At 39.6% G+C, this 16,140-nt stretch overlaps 1 protein-coding gene across 3 annotated transcripts in view; it reads left to right on the top strand.

Moving 5' to 3' along the window:
- The window catches only part of JHY (junctional cadherin complex regulator), a 36,966-nt gene that overhangs the window by 7,345 nt on the left and 13,481 nt on the right, over positions 1-16,140 (top strand). For all 3 annotated transcript variants that reach the window (XM_048827521.2, XM_048827519.2, XM_048827520.2), the window contains 2 exons: positions 1,900-2,398; positions 10,891-10,995. In XM_048827521.2, coding sequence (XP_048683478.2) covers positions 1,900-2,398; positions 10,891-10,995 — 604 coding nt within the window. The remainder of the gene's footprint in view (positions 1-1,899; positions 2,399-10,890; positions 10,996-16,140) is intronic.

The following is a 16,140-nucleotide window of genomic DNA, read 5'->3' as shown; positions in this document are numbered from 1 at the left end:
ATTTAACTGTCTACTTAAAATAAAGTGGCAAACAAATGAAGGCTAAATGATTAATAGCGTGCTTTTATTCACCTCCTCAACACGCAAAATGGCCAGTTACTGAACATTTTATTGCCAGTGCAAAGGATGTTAATTGTGCTAGAAACATGCTCTAATTTTAGTAATTTTTTGACTGAATACTATGCTGAATATGAGGCTCTTCGTTAAATGGAAATTTTATTTTATTTTGTTTGAAGTTGTCACAGTAAGTACTCAAATACAGTCCATTAACTGGAGCAAATATGATAGTATATGCATTTGAAACCTCCTCTCTACATCCATTACTAACCTAGGAATTTGAAGAGGAAACCCTGCATCTGTTGTCTGCTCATCAACAGAAGTGCTGAATACAGAGTCCATCTAACCTTTATATCAAATCAGGGGGAGGAATAAGAGGTGTGTGTTTTGTCTACAGATGATTAGAGATGAAGGAGCTCTTCATACTCATTTTGTTCCAGTGTGGTGACCTGGACAACATAATACAATCAAGCCGCTGTGCACACATTTCAACACAATAGGCGTCTTTGGAATCGTATTTTGTTATTTGAGTGATTGTTTTTAGTAGAATATTACATATTTCTGTGCTTATGTTGTTTCAAAATAGGCATTTATTCTGGCATATGATTTACATTTATGAATAATGATGATGTTTTAAGACTGCTGTTACTTCATTGGTATAAATTATCAGGAATTGAAACACTTATCTCAAGTACAAAGTATATCAGGTCACCGACACTTCTCTGAAACAAAAAACATCAATATAGAACTAGATTCTATTTGTTATTTAGATCACACTTTATATTAAAGTACATTTGTAACTAGTTTAGAAAGTGTTAATAAATGTTGAGTAGATGCTTTAAAAGTTAATTGTTACAGATTTTATAGAGTTCAGCAGGCCAATAGGTTGATTGTAACCATGGCTTGAAAGCCAGTAAGAGTTGGGTGCCTGACTTCTTAAGACACTGTTGAAAAACCCACTTTGTGGACAACTGTTCCTAAAATGTGGTTCATATATGCCAGTTACGATACTGCTGATCAACCCTTTACTTTACTCCTCTCTCTCTCTCTCTCTTTAAATTTCTTTTCTGGTCTGGGGCTTTTTCACATGGATGCATGACATAGTTGTGTTCCTCTTTCATCTCAGCTACAATCTGTATTCTACACAGAAGACTTTTGGGAAAGCTCTATTAAAATAGCAAAGGACATATCTTGGCATTGCATGGCAATGAATGGAGATAATACCATAAAAATCTATTGGCTGTTCCCTCTTAGGTAACTAGTACTCATGAGGGACCAATGTTAATTGGAATATCACTTTTCCTCAGAGAGCAGAGTCTCTGGGGAGTGACTGGAATTTTGTGTGGAAGATAAACCGTAATGATGGCCTTTTATAATTTATTCCCTCTTAAATGAAATTTTACCGGACAGTTGAAAAAGGTAGTTGTTGCATTTTTATTATTGCATTTTCTGGGTGTTCCTTCCCCTCCCCTCTCCCCCCTGTAAGTGCCATGATGAATTTATATTAGGAAAATGTTGTATTCCTTGGTCAGATTTGATAGTTTTAAGCCTAATTATCACTTAATGCCAATTAAAATTAAAGATTAAGAAGGTGCTCTTCGTGGATCTTTTGCTCATGTTCAGTGTAACTATTGGAGCCCTAATCCTAAAAATGGTCTCATACATGAGAAACTTTACACACAAATGGTCTCATTAAACTCAGTAGAACTTCTCACATGTGTCAGGGTATACACAAGTGTGGGCAAAGGCCGGAATATTAAATTGGTTAGATATAACTTATTCAAAGTGTTGAATGGTGTTTCTCTTTTTAAAACGTTAATATTTCTTTGCTGGTTTTCATAGCAAGCAGCAACCTACAGACAGATACTGTAACCTAAGATACAATCCCAACTGGAAGAGCAATAAAGAGGAACCAAAATTTTCTGAAGTGAATAGAAGACACCGCGTTGCTGAGAAAATCCCACAGGGCTCCTCTCAGGACTCATTTTACTTCCCTTCCAAGCACATCTTAGAGGAGAATAACCAGCTGGTAGAAAGACAGAATGTATCTTCTGCATTTGATACAGAATTGTTAAGCCTTGATGATCAACCTGTTGGGATAAGCAGTGCACCTTTTAGATTGCATACAAAAGGAGACCTATCAGCAGATGATTGTCAATACAAACACAGTTCCAGTACATACAGTGATGTTTTTTCTCCTCGATCTGTAGAAGTTCAGCAACAGAGAGCAAAAAAAGACTTTGTGGAAAAAAATAAACTTACTTTGGGATTAGCTACACAGAAACAGGATTCTTATCTTCATTGGCACAGTAGAAAGCGAGAGGAAGTTCATCAAGGGCAGGTGGGTAATGCACTGTATTTAGAACATCTCCTGACAGGTTATGAACTAAATGGATGGGCCACTGATTAAAGGGGCACACCTACTAAATCTCTTGGTTTTGCAGAGTGATTCCTGGATTTTCTGTCAATCACATGATTCTCCATAGCACAACTGATGGAAGAAACCATTTGGGCTGTGTATCTTCCTTGCCCTTGATAGGATGATAGTGTTCTGTGGTGTTCATATTCCCAGCTGTAGCTTTTCAATGGCCCCCAGTTGTGCTATGACTTCTAGAAAGCTGGCTATGTCACCTGCTGTTGGTGCAGAAGCCACGCCTCACTCTTAGTATTCAGTTGAACAGTAGGTAGGAAAGAGGTTGCTCATGCCATTTTCTCCAAGCTCATCTATGCAGCAGAGGGCAGGACTTGAATTTTAGAGGCATCCCAATGGAGGACTCAAATCCATGCCCTGATTTGGACAAAAAATGTTTTGTGCCAATGCTAATTGATTACATTAGGTACATTAGCTAAAAGCCTGTTCTTTGATGGTTACCAGACTCAGGATTATATGTCTTGGGAGCAAGGTCCCAGAAGCAAGGGCTGTCAGCTGAGAATGCCCTTCGGTCAGTCTTGAAAAGCAAGTTCCGGGGACCAGTGACCGCATTGCCCTCGAGAATCTCAACTGTTCTGACAGAACAGAAGGGGAGAGGTGGTCTCTTGGGTAATGAGCCCAGAACTATTTGTAAGCTTCATGCAAAATGTTGAAATTTATTTTTTATAACTCTTGATTTTGCTTGGTAATAAAGTGATAAAGTTATCCATCTTACTTGATTCGATTCTTCATCACATCTTATTAATTGATACATTTTGTTCTGCACTGGAGGTGTTTGGCTTAGCTTACCTGATTTTGTCCATTGCGTGCTCTTCTAATAATGTATGCACTTGTCTCCTTATGGGTGGACAACAGCAGTGTTGCAGCATGAAAGAAAAATGACTCCTAATGGTAGAACGCTGATAATACAATAGTTTTGAGAGAATCAAAAAAACTGATCCCATTAACAGTATAAAAAGTTTGCATTTGCAACTTTCCAATTGCTCTGATCACAATAAAAATACAATTTATATCCTTTTCTCTGATTTTTCAAGCTGCATACAATATAGATACGGTGCAGTCTGGGTGGATGCATTCACACATTTACTCAGTGACATTTAGGCCCACATTTTTCCAAGAGTATCTGCTAACTGTGGAGGGGCCAGATTTTGTGAGTCTAAACAGGTTTCAGAGTAACAGCCGTGTTAGTCCGTATTCGCAAAAAGAAAAGGAGTACTTGTGGCACCTTAGAGACTAACCAATTTATTTGAGCAAAAGCTTTCGTGAGCTACATGCTTACGAATAGCTTATGCTCAAATAAATTGGTTAGTCTCTAAGGTGCCACAAGTACTCCTTTTCTTTTTGTGTCCAAACAGACAACTCAAGCTTGATTTTCAGGTTTCCTGAGCATTTACAATTCTATTTTAAATCATTGGAAGCTGCTGGTACTCCAATCCCTTAGAAATGAAGGGCCTAGTTTTCTCAAGTTCTGTTCTCAAAATTGAAACAGCCAACATTAGGGGATACTTTTGAAAATGTTGGTTAAATGTACTGGACTACAATGCAATACAGCACTATCCATATGTTACATAATGTGACGATTAGCAAGATAAGGTGAGTGAGGGAATATCTTTTATTGGACCAACTTCTGTTGGTGAGAGAGACAAGCTTGAAAGCCACACAAAGCTAGTAAAAGATATTACCTCACCCACCTTGTCTCTCTAATGTCCTGGGTCAGACACGGCTACAACTACACTGCATAGATTAATGCGAAAATGGAAGTTACAACATAAAAAGTTACACTGTTGAGTTATACCACAGATTTCTCTGACAAAGCTGGCTAGTGAGACCTTCCATAGTAAATTATGTACCGTTCTAAGAGGCTAATGAACAGCTGATGAAAACACTAGAGGGCACCTGCTGAATGTATTACAACAGTGGAATAGTGGACAAGCTCTTTGCTAGAAGAGATATTAAGAGCACTTGTTTTTCCATCTATAATTCAGTTGATGGCAAAAATTATTAATTTAGATTAAGGCTAATTAAAGGTTATGTTGATCTTTTATCTCCCATTTTGAAATTCTGAAAATATATTTGTAGGCTATGCCTAGCATTACATATTAGTAGTAAGTAGTAGTGTTGTTATCGTGGTTGCACCTGGAGGTCCTAATCAGGGATTGGGATTTAATTATACTAGTGGCTGAACATTGGTGCAGGGACTATGTCTTGTTATGTCAAAGAGTTTACAATCTAAAGCCCTGATCCTGCAATAACGTGTGTGTGTGCCCACAGCCATGTGCCTATGCAGACTCCCTTTGACTTTAGTCGCGCTCCATGCATGAGCAAAACAGTGCAGAATTGGAGCCCCTAAATAACAGATTAGGGATAACAAGGTAGGCACAAAGTAAATGTGCCCACCATGATTAGGCTAATGAGCAGTCATCATTCTTTTATTTATTGTCATGTTAGGCGTTTTCTTTAGGACATACATGGACTAGAAAGATAGAGGTAGTTAAAAATATCCACTTTTGGGACAAGACATTGTGGGCCAGGCTCTGTCCACAGTTAAAATTGTGATTCCGTGGAATTACTCTGGATTTACATGGTTGTGACAAAGCAGAAACTGGCATTTTGTGTGCCTTACAATATCACTGAGTACCCTAAAATGCAGGAAAAAACAAAAGAGAGAAAAAGTCTGTTCTGCAAAACACATCCACCTGAAAAACAAAAGGTCCAAAAATGTCAAAATAATGAATCCCAGATGGATTGAGTTTGTGAGGCCATGTCAGTTTAAGGAATGTTGTTGTTTTTATAACAGCAATGTCCAAAATGTGCCTGGGGCTTTCCAAACAGCCCTTGCCCTGGTGAGTGTGCAACCTAAACACTGCTTGTGTGGTTATTATGGGGATGTGAGATGAAGAGAGTGGAGTATCAGGAGCGGAAAAGATAGACCCCTTCAGGTTGATCAGTAGATTGAAAAGTACTGGATGAGAATGTATTGATGTATCTGAGCTGAGGTAGTGATTCAAAAATTCTCTCTTTGAACTGAATGACTGGAGTTTGTGTCAAGTTTTGTTTTGTTTTTTAGTCTGGAGTTAAAAGTTTAGATAATCAGATATCTACTCAGGTACATTTGTGGTTTTAAGGTCAAAGGGATGATGCAGAGATACTGATTTTCATTATCTTAGATTTCAGAATAGGTGGAAGGAGAATTAGCCATTATGAATTACAATGATTTCTAGCCAAGCTGGGAGGGCCATATAACTTTCCAGTGGATCGTCACTGGCTAAATAAATGATCAAGTCTAACATTCTCTAAAGGAGTGGCATCCAGCCATCCTTGCTGTACCTCAGAGCCTTTGAAGGGTTGAAAACAATGGGAAGGAAACCCCTGAAAAAAAAGGGAAAAACCACTGGTTAGATTGTTCGTGTGAGTTAAGGTCTATTTTTAAAACAGAAGGAACAAAAACCTTGATTCGGTCTTCACTTATGCCTGTTTTACGACAGCGTAACTACGTTGACTACAGTGGAGTTACTCTTTATTTACTGTGGTGTACATTGGGCCCAAAGCCACAGATGATAAGGCCCTTAATATAAGTATCAATATTGTCAGCAGGCTAGGAATCAGAGGTGCCTCTCTGAAACACCTACAAGATCTCTATCAAGCATTCTAAAAACTACAATACCCACCTGCTGTAGTGAAGAAACAGATTGACAGAGCCAGAAGAGTACCCAGAAGTCACCTACTACAGAACAGGCCCAACAAAGTAAGTAACAGAACGCCACTAGCCATCACCTTCAGCCCCGAACTAAAACCTCTCCAGCACATCATCAAGAATCTACAACCTATCCTGAAGGACGATCCCTCACTCTCATAGACCTTGGGAGGTAGGCCAGTCCTCCCTTACAGACAGACCCACAACCTGAAGAAAATACTCCCCAGCAACCACACACCACACAACAAAAACACTAACCCAGGAACCTATCCTTGCAACAAAGCCCGTTGCCAACTCTGTCCACATATCTATTCAAGGGACATCATCGTAGGACCTAATCACATCAGCCACACCATCAGCGGCTCATTCCCCTGCACATCTACCAATGTGATATATGCCATCGTGTGTCAGCAATGCCCCTCTGCCATGTACATTGGCCAAACCAGACAGTCTGTACGCAAAAGAATAAATGGACACAAATCAGACGTCAAGAATTATAACATTCAAAAACCAGTCGGAGAACACTTCAACCTCTCTGGACACTCAATTTCAGACCTAAAAGTCGCAATTCTTCAACAACAAAACTTCAAAAATAGACTCCAGTGAGAAACTGCAGAACTGGAATTAATTTGCAAATGGGACACCATTAAATTAGGCTTAAATAAAGACTGGGAGTGGATGAGTCATTACACAAACTAAAAACTATTTCCTCATGCTAATTTTTCCCCTATTGTTACTCACACCTTCTTGTCAACTGTTTGAAATGGGCCATCCTGATTATCACTACAAATTTTTTTTCCTCCTGCTGATAATAGCCCAACTTAATTGATTACTCTCATTAGAGTTGGGATGGCAACCCCCATTTTTTCATGTTCTCAGTATATATATAATCTTCCTACTGTATATTCCGCTGCATGCATCTGATGAAGGGGGTTTAGCCCACAAAAGCTTATGCCCAAATAAATTTGTTAGTCTCGAAGGTGCCACAAGTACTCCTAGTTCTTTTTGCTGATACAGACTAACACAGCTACCACTCTGAAACCTGATCTCTGAAACATAATTCATCTTAAAGTTCTTGAAACTGAATTGAACAGTCAAGGCAGGTAAGTTAATCAGTTAACTGAAGTGACTAAATGAGCATAGTTAAGAAATTGATAATAGACATTAGAGAATGATGAGAAGTATACAAAAAATAGCATCTCGGATATCTGTGTCAGCATCCAGAATACATGCTTTGGATGTTGTCTTTATAAACTGGATCATTTTCCACTTTTCAGCAAGTTAGAACTGTCATAATTGTTAGCAACACAGTTAACAGTGAGGTATAGTGGGTATAAAATGTTGCATTAAAATACAGAGTGCTTTTCATGTAATTTTACTAAATCATCTCTGTAAAAACTTACTATGGAGTAAGATATTTGAATGTTTGATATGGAAGGATCCTTTTTCCAAGTTACTGTAAGATTCACAGCCCATTAGATCTGTGGGCTATATATACACACCCAAACATACTACAAATGCGTGTGTATGGGCTGATATGTATGTTCATTAATTCATATAGCATTTTATAAAGCATCAACTTTTTTGCAGCGCTGCCTGATTCTCTAAGAACCTGATGATGGGTTTCTTTGAGAGAGAGAAGTAGCTGCCCAGTCTAGCTCAGCTGTACTCAATATGAGTTGCTTTCCTCCCTAGAAACCTCTTACTTCAAAGCGAGGAACATAATGTACAATTTTTTAATGGCTCTAGACCAAGGCACTCAGACTCTCTGTGCACTGCGCCTTACTTCAGTGTAAACACCTAATCAAGATTGCCTGCGCTTCAACAATAGCAGCCAAATGCAATTCGAGAACCACAAGCCTTTGAAGTCCTCACTGCAAAGGCCGGTTTTCTAGTCTGGGATAATGACATGCCATGATTGCTGTCTTTGTTGTATCTTTTCAGTAGAGAAGCAATTATGGGCCTCAATTTAACAGAATAGACATTACACAGCTTATGATGCTCAAAATGCAATTTCATTTGATCATTTTCTCAATTTGATTGGTATTAATAGAATAGTTCACAAAAAAATGCTGGCAGAGGTTGTGTCCGGTTCCTCTTTCAAAGAGATAATGTAGAAGTATGCTTTACCTGCCCAGTAAACTGTCAATGCAGTGAGTCAGTGGGTTCCACCAAAAACATCTTACCAATGAAACAGCTGTGATCCTCTGTCTGCTGTGGAGAAGGAAACCTATGAAGAGTCTTCCTAATTTGTTAATTTCTTTCCTGTAAGGAGAGCTGGTAGATTCTTTCATTACCATTTGCAGCAATATGCCTCACCTGAAATATCAGCAATAAGAGCCAACCCCACTAGTGTTAACTCATTCCTGTTCATACTAGCTGAGGCAGGTACCTGCATAGACCTGGCTACAGCATATTACCTGAGTCAGTGGTTCTCATACTGTGCTCTGTGGATCATTGGTGGGATACAAAGCACTTGCTGCTAGTCCAGAGAGAGGCTGGCCTGATGGCAATAAGTCAGTATTCAGTTCTTAAGAAACTGTAGCTTGACTCATGGAGCTTCCTCAGGTGCTAAGTGTCTGCTGTGCATTCTTCTGCAATCTGTGGGAACTGCATAGTCTTTCCGAAGCGCATGTGTGTGCGTGGTTTAGATATAAGTCCAGAGCATTAAACTAGGCATTTCACTTGTACACAGCACCCTGATATAACAGTTGGGTATTTTACCTAAGAACAACACCCATATGAATGCTTCCTAATTTCAAGTGATTTGCCCTGTGTACTCAGTTTGTGGATATCTAGTACTCACTTCACTGTTGGGTCATTGGTCTTAGGCAGCTCCAGTGTAATCCAGATGGCCTACTCCAGGTGGACCCTGAACAAGCTTGGTGTAGTTGTCCCTTAAGTATGCTCTTTGGATTGCCATGCTGTTATAAGCGCCCCAGCCACTACTGCTATCTGTGCTCTTCTACCAGCTAGGATGCTGATTGGTTGTGTGGAAAAGAGACAGTCATTGATGATCTGAGCTCAAGTTTGCACAGTTAGTAGTTCCACTGGTCACAGACATCTTCTCCCCGTGGCCTTTCCCAAATTAGCCATACCCACTCGTCAGTGGTGCTTAGTTATCCTTACTGCAGGCAATGGCTTAGTAGAGCAGCCGGGTATGTTGTCACAACAATGGATGGACTGGCTAATTGTCCACTTATTTGGGTACTGTACTGTACTGTCATATTTAGCTATGGATCATGGCAAAAGCATTGTGTAAAAGCAAACCAGGACAATATCTAGCAGTAAAGAGGCAGAAAGAAAGGTAATAGGAGACAGACAAGATCAGTTGTTTTAATATGGTATGTGTTTCGTTCTGTTGCCTGGATTGCTCCCAGCTCACACTCTGTGCATTTCCAATATGATACTGCAATGGCACCTTGCTAGCACCTCACGGTTACCCTGGTGTTGGCCATAGCATCTGTTTTCCTCTTATAGGAGACAGCAGTTAGAGCTGGTTGGAAAATTTTCATTGACTCCATTTTCCAGTCAGAAAAAGCTTAACTGTTGAAACGTCTCATTTCCTTTTTATGGCACCCTTAACAGCACCATGATGAGCATGCTTTGGCATGCTCTATGTAGTTTGCCTGCTATACAAGTTTTGTATCACATATTTGGCTGAGCCTGTTACTTGGCTTGTAGTTCTGCAGTGTTTATGGGGGCTGCTACTTATCTCTCGCACTTAATACTTGCTTCAGCTGTCGATCTTTCTCTGATTCCTGCTGTACTATGTGCAGACAGGCCGGCCTGTATAGCTTCTTATTCTCCACCTGTTGCCTGTTTTGACAATCTGGATGCATTCTTTGAAAATCTTGCCTCAGTTTTGGGTACTGAGCCCTTCTAAAAATTCTGGCCATAGCATTTTTGCTGGTTGATGTGGCCATATTGATAGTGGCCTTAAAATCTATAGTAGACTATGATCACCCCTGAATAACTCCTCAGGTCTGATTTCCCATGTGCACCTACTGTGCCCACTGTTATGGGGGATGTTTATGTTCTATGCTTTTGCTCATGAAGACGACGATTTGCATCTAAGTGGTTTGCTGCCTACTACCGGCTGATTACTGTTACTGCCTGGCTATAAGTGGTGGAAGTTTTATTTGTGCTCTGTGGCTACTCCCATTACTTTTCTACCCACATAGTTTTGATATATAGTGCTTTCTGTACTGGATGAGTAACTTCATTGGTCTAGGCTTTGCTATGGTGTATGTCCTCTCATGACTCTTCTAGTGCAGTGGTCATTGTCTGCATGGCAGTGGTGGATGTGTAGTCTGCTTACCTCTACCTTACGTATAGTGGGCAGCTTGGTCATCTATTAGCTTCTGCCATGAGTAGGAGTCCCTACGGTATGCAACTTTCATTCTCTCTGAAAGTGCTCAGAATGTCATCCACAACCTTTCTTATTAATGGACACGCTACCATGGTCTCTAATAATACTGAATTGTTTGTTTGTGCACTCCCTTTGCCTATGTTCCTATTTGGCCCCATCTTTGTCCTGCCATGAATAATGTAATGCTGCATTTTACTGCTTACCTGTACTAGCATACAGATTGTTGCTTGTTTTCCCCACCCAACCCCATCCATAGATCTTTTATGCTGTTCCTGGACCCACTGAACTACTGCAGTGTACCCACTGTGGCTCTTAATACAGGTTTTTCTTCTTTAGGTTTCAGATGTTAAAACTGCTGATGAGAGGCTTATTCAGAATGCCATTGACTTTCACAGCATGGATCCTGAAGACAAATGGCTCCAGAGGTCACACCAACTAAAGGTTCCTTTCTGATGGCATATGAATGTGGTTTTTGGAATCTATAATACAAACAATCATGTTCTTGATTTTTTTTCTCCTCTAAATTTAACTTGTGGCAGATTTGTTACATTTGTTTCTTAATATTTCTTACTATTTTGAAATTCTTTTAATGGTTTTCATCTGAGGCTCTCAAAGCATTGCTGTTAATCATTTACATTGCACATGAAGTGTGCTAAACTGCACATCAGTTATGCCTCAGACCTTTGTAAATGCATTAATCATTTTACTGATGGACAAACCCAAGTGTAGAGAGACATTAAGTTTTTCGCCCAAGGCCACATAACGTGTTGGGAATCCTGGCTCCCAGCGCTACGCTCTAACTAATAGACCATATTTTTGCAAGAGAAATAGATAGGTAGGTGGTTTTAATATTATAGCTTTCTAATACAATGTCAAAAGAAATTAGTAGTTACCAAAGTAAAATAGGCTATCGAGAATACACCGAAATATCTTTTTAGTCCACAAATCTTGTGCACTAAAATCCATCACATACATTAAGCATGGAGGAAATGGACTAGATGACCTCTTGAGGTCCTTTCCAGACCTACATTTCTATGATTAAGTAGCATATAGTATCTGCTTTCATAACTATCTATCCTACTCTGTAAATCCCATGACTACCTACTGACTGTCCAACTAGATAGGTAGCTGGGGGATTTATAGAGTTGGAAAGATAGTTATGAAAGCACAAAAACTATGCTGCTAGATCCATATGATGGATTAAATCCACATTATACCTCCAATTTTCAAGGAATCCTAGATTTAAAAGGTCAAGTCTCTTTAGGATTATATGGTGCTACTGGCCCATAAAACTAATACATGCAGTGCTCACTGTTTTTGGTGAGTTACCAGGGCTTCTTAATTTCATTGTTGCATTCTGTGTTCTTTGGGGTGGGAGGGTGCTGATCTCTATCAAGGCGATGTTTTAAGACAGAAAATGTTTACAGGTGGAGGGAGATGCACCTTAGGGTCTGTCAAGCTAGGTAGTTACCTAAAATTGATAAATCTAGTAGATGGCTGACTGCCTTTCACACTAATGCAGTGAAATAATTACCTCTTGGAATAAGGCCAGAGTAGACGAGGTTTCATCACTGACAAAGACATATGCACTTTAGAAGCACCTGAGAAAGTAGAATCCAGCTAGAACAGATGTGAAAACTATTTATGGAAGCATCAATAATTAATTTAGTTTGCTGCTCAGACTATAGTGGTGAAGGAAATTGGGAGACTGTAAGGATCAAGAGATTCATTTTGTTCCTTTGCTCTTAGAATAAAGAGCAATGCAGCTTTAATGCGGAAGATTGTAAGTGGAGTACAGTATTTGAAAGATATTTAATTAGGCATAAATAAGGAATGGAATAGTCAGTTTAGGGCAAGAATAAACAGATTATGCTCTGAATAAGGCCAAAAATAGTCTCAAACAGATATAAGGCCAACAGCACTTGATTCTCTATATCAGCAGAAAATTGTTCTCCTAAAGAAAATAAACATGCAGTAAAAAGAAACAAGAGTTAAGCAGTCCTAAAACAGAGTAGAAGGGGAAAGAAATCTGTCCCTAGTTAAGGGTTGGGCCATCAAGGTTATGTCCTATTTCTTATCAGGGCAGACTGTATTGTTAGTTTAGAGTCTAAAAATAATAACCAGAGTATAAGGTAAGTGTTAATGTTCATTGATAATCTTAGCTGAGAATTCCCATTTGCGTTTGATTGAGTTCTGTAACAATCTTGTTTTTTCCCAGTTGGTAAAATTTTCCCCACTTGTAAAAACAATCTTAATTTTGTTAATGAAGGTCTCTATTTGGGAATTTAGAAGCAGTGTAACAGTGACTTTCTCAAGAGGTGCTGGAGACAAAACAATAGGGACCAGCAACTGAAGGACCTTCTTATGCAGCAATTTCTGCCATGGAACTGACCGCTTGTTGTGTAGATGGGACAAAACCAAGTCTGCAGCAGTCTTATGGTACTGTGCTAAAGCCCTGTGGCCTAATTCTCCACTCACTGTGCCAGTTTTACGCCATGTTTCATAGGTTTTTAAGGCCAGAAGAGACCATTAGATTATCTAGACAGGCCACAGAATTCCACACATCCACCCCCATACTGAGTCCAACAGCCTGTTTTTCACCGATGCATGTTGTCCATAAAGAGATTCAGTCTCAAGTTGAAAAATTAAGAGATGGGGAATTCAGTACTTCCCTTGATAGTTTGTTCCAGTGGTTATTCATGTTCACTGTTAAATTGTGCTCTATTTCTCTCTCGAATTTTTTGGGCTTTAACTTCCAGTCATCGGTTTTCATTGTGCCGTTCTCCGCTAAATTGAACCTGGAATCAAATCTCTTACTGACCTTATAAAAACCAAGATGTTCCAGGAACATGTTCATGTTTTGTCAGATGCTGTGTGAAGTTCTGGCTTGAGGCAAGAGCAAGGCAATGCCATGGTAAAGGTGGAGGGGAGGGTCTGGAGTTTTCCATGATTTGAAATCTTCAAGTTGAGACTGGACATCTTTTTTGAAAGATCTGGTCCAGCTCAGCCAGTAGCCAGTGAGGTGGATGCAGGAGCTAGTGGGTGAGACTTCCCAGCCTGCGTGATGCAGGAGATCAACAGTCCCCTCTGGGGATATTTTTCCATAGGAAAGCTGGGCTTTTCTCCATTCATTGCATGTTCCAGGCTACAGCATTCCCCAGTGAGGCGCTTCTGTCACTTTGGAGAGAGGTTCCCAAGCATTTCCTTGGCAGCTGGCACATGTCACCAGATAGAGACCCTGCACCAGCTCTAGCTCTGCTCATTCCACTGTTTATATCTGCTTCTTGGTGTTGAAACCAGTCTAAGAGGAAGCATTAAGTGCTAGAATATTGGACTGTGTGCCAAGGTAATGCCACTTGAAGCTGACCGAGTTATGCTGGTGTAAAATTGATGTAACTGAGTGGAAGATCAGGCTCTCCTGGTCTTTACATGTCCATTTCCACCTGCTTTTACAGATCTTTTGTATGTTTAAAATAGTTATAACATGGGTATGTCCCATCTACACAGGTAAAATCAAACATTGTGACAAGATATCCTGATATTGCAGAAATTGCTCTGCAGATGGCTCATAGGATAGTGGCCAACTGGGTCTATGTGACTATGAAAGGAGAAGTGTAAACAAATCTACTTATTTTTCTTGCAAGCTTTTCTTCTCCTTCTTGTTTTTGTGTTTTCCTTCTCCTTAGACACTTCCCCTCACACACAGGTGGCTATGAATCACAGGCTAAGCCCAGAATATTTTGTCAACTCCTAAAGGATTTGGACACCTAGTTCCCATAAAATTAATGGGAATTTGGCATCCAAATTGCCTAGCCTCCTTTCAAAAAATCTGTGCCCTAGTTTCTATATTAAGTTTATTCTGAAGTAGCTCAAGCAGATTGTTTGAATTTGCTGCTGTTCATTTGAGGCAAGAAGCTGTGCTCCTTAAGAGAGCAAACAGCAGTTTATGCTATTATTCATGGTAAAAGATGTTCTGTAGATTTCAAATTTCTTAGTGGAGGAAGAATTTTACAATGCTACTTGATCCATCTAAGTGGGAAAGCAATGGCTCAATCACAGTTTGTCCCTGGTTCATGCTGAGACCCTGGGACCCTTTCATAGGTGGCACCATCGGTAAAAGCACTAATCATTATGGAAGAGGTCTAGCTAACAAATTATCATCTTGGCACCAGGAGCCAGGATTCCCCAGTGCTAAAGCTTTCACCAAAACATTCAGCTCTACATGTGGACTTAATACCTACCATTAAGCAGTTACTCTGAGTGCATATGCTCTGTAGTGATTGCAAGTGTTGGTAACAAAGGAACCCTAGTGAGACTGGAGGATGAAATGGAGGATTTCAGTTCTGATGAAGATTAAATGGACTGAGAATGGCTTTGTATATTACCTCTAAGGGAACCCATATCTTGCCTCAAAAGGAACAACACCTGGTGCCTTAATTGGGAAGATGATAAATCTTAAGTAAACCCCAGATTTCAAGTACGTTGCTTTGGGTAGTGAGAGAAGTCCTGCTGAATTTAAATTCTGGAATTGTTTGTTTGTTTGTTGCTGGGATGACATGTTGCAGGATTTACAAGCACATGAATACTTGGTTTAACGACTGAAACAATTTAAACTGTGCATATTGACTTGTTTCTTTGTCCACTGCAAACAAGTCTAAAAAACTGCACCCTTCGAAAAGCTCTTGTGTAATCCAGACTGTGACTAGTGCTGTGGATATTAGCAATAAGGAAAGGGATGAATAACTTGAATTGAGACCACTACATGCAGACAATGACTCAAGGCAAATCTCTTACTATATAGAGAGAGAGCTTTAACTTGCAATTCCAAAGACATCTAAGGACATATTTACACTAAATAGATCACTCTGGGAAAATACTTATTTCATCAGAGTCTGGAGAGCTTCTGACCAATCATTTGTCAGAGCAAAGCTCTGCCATTAGCTCCTTTTACAGTGTTTTAATTTTTACCATGTGGGAGAGGGAAATAATTGGCTACCTATATTTTTATTTATTTCTACTAAAAACCACGACACTTCGACATACAATTAAAATCATAAACAGCAATAGCAAATCAGAAGTGAATGCCTTCTGTCCACCTCCCATTTCCAAATCTAGCAACAAAACAACCAGTAAACAGAGCCAAATTCTCTGCTGTTGTAAATTGGCACTCCTCTACTGAAGTCAATGAAAGTGTGTCAATTTACACCAGAAGAAAATCTGACTCCAGAATTTCTCCATTATACACTGGACCAGATCCTCGATTGATATAAATTGATGTAGCTTCAGTGACGTTAACAACTTTGCCACAGATTACAGTAGCTGAAGATCTGGCCTATTATACTTACAAGTATAGTAAAGTAAAAACAAGACAGTACTTCCGCATATGGTTAACCTTAAGTACATGCTTAAATCCCCCTGACTTCTATGGAATTTAAGCATATGTCCTGAATTGGAGCCTAAGGTTTGTGGATGTAGAGAAATCCCTGAATGAAAGGTGTTGGAGCAGCAAAAAGTATGTGTAAGTTTAGTATGTTTGTCTCTTCAAGATATCATTTAATATGCATGCAAAATGATCACCTCAGAGTT

The sequence above is a fragment of the Caretta caretta genome, chromosome 22 (genome assembly GCF_965140235.1).
Source record: "Caretta caretta isolate rCarCar2 chromosome 22, rCarCar1.hap1, whole genome shotgun sequence".
Taxonomy (NCBI): Eukaryota; Metazoa; Chordata; order Testudines; family Cheloniidae; genus Caretta; species Caretta caretta.
Note: the sequence above shows the minus strand (reverse complement) of the source record. Positions and strands in the feature narration are given on the sequence as shown.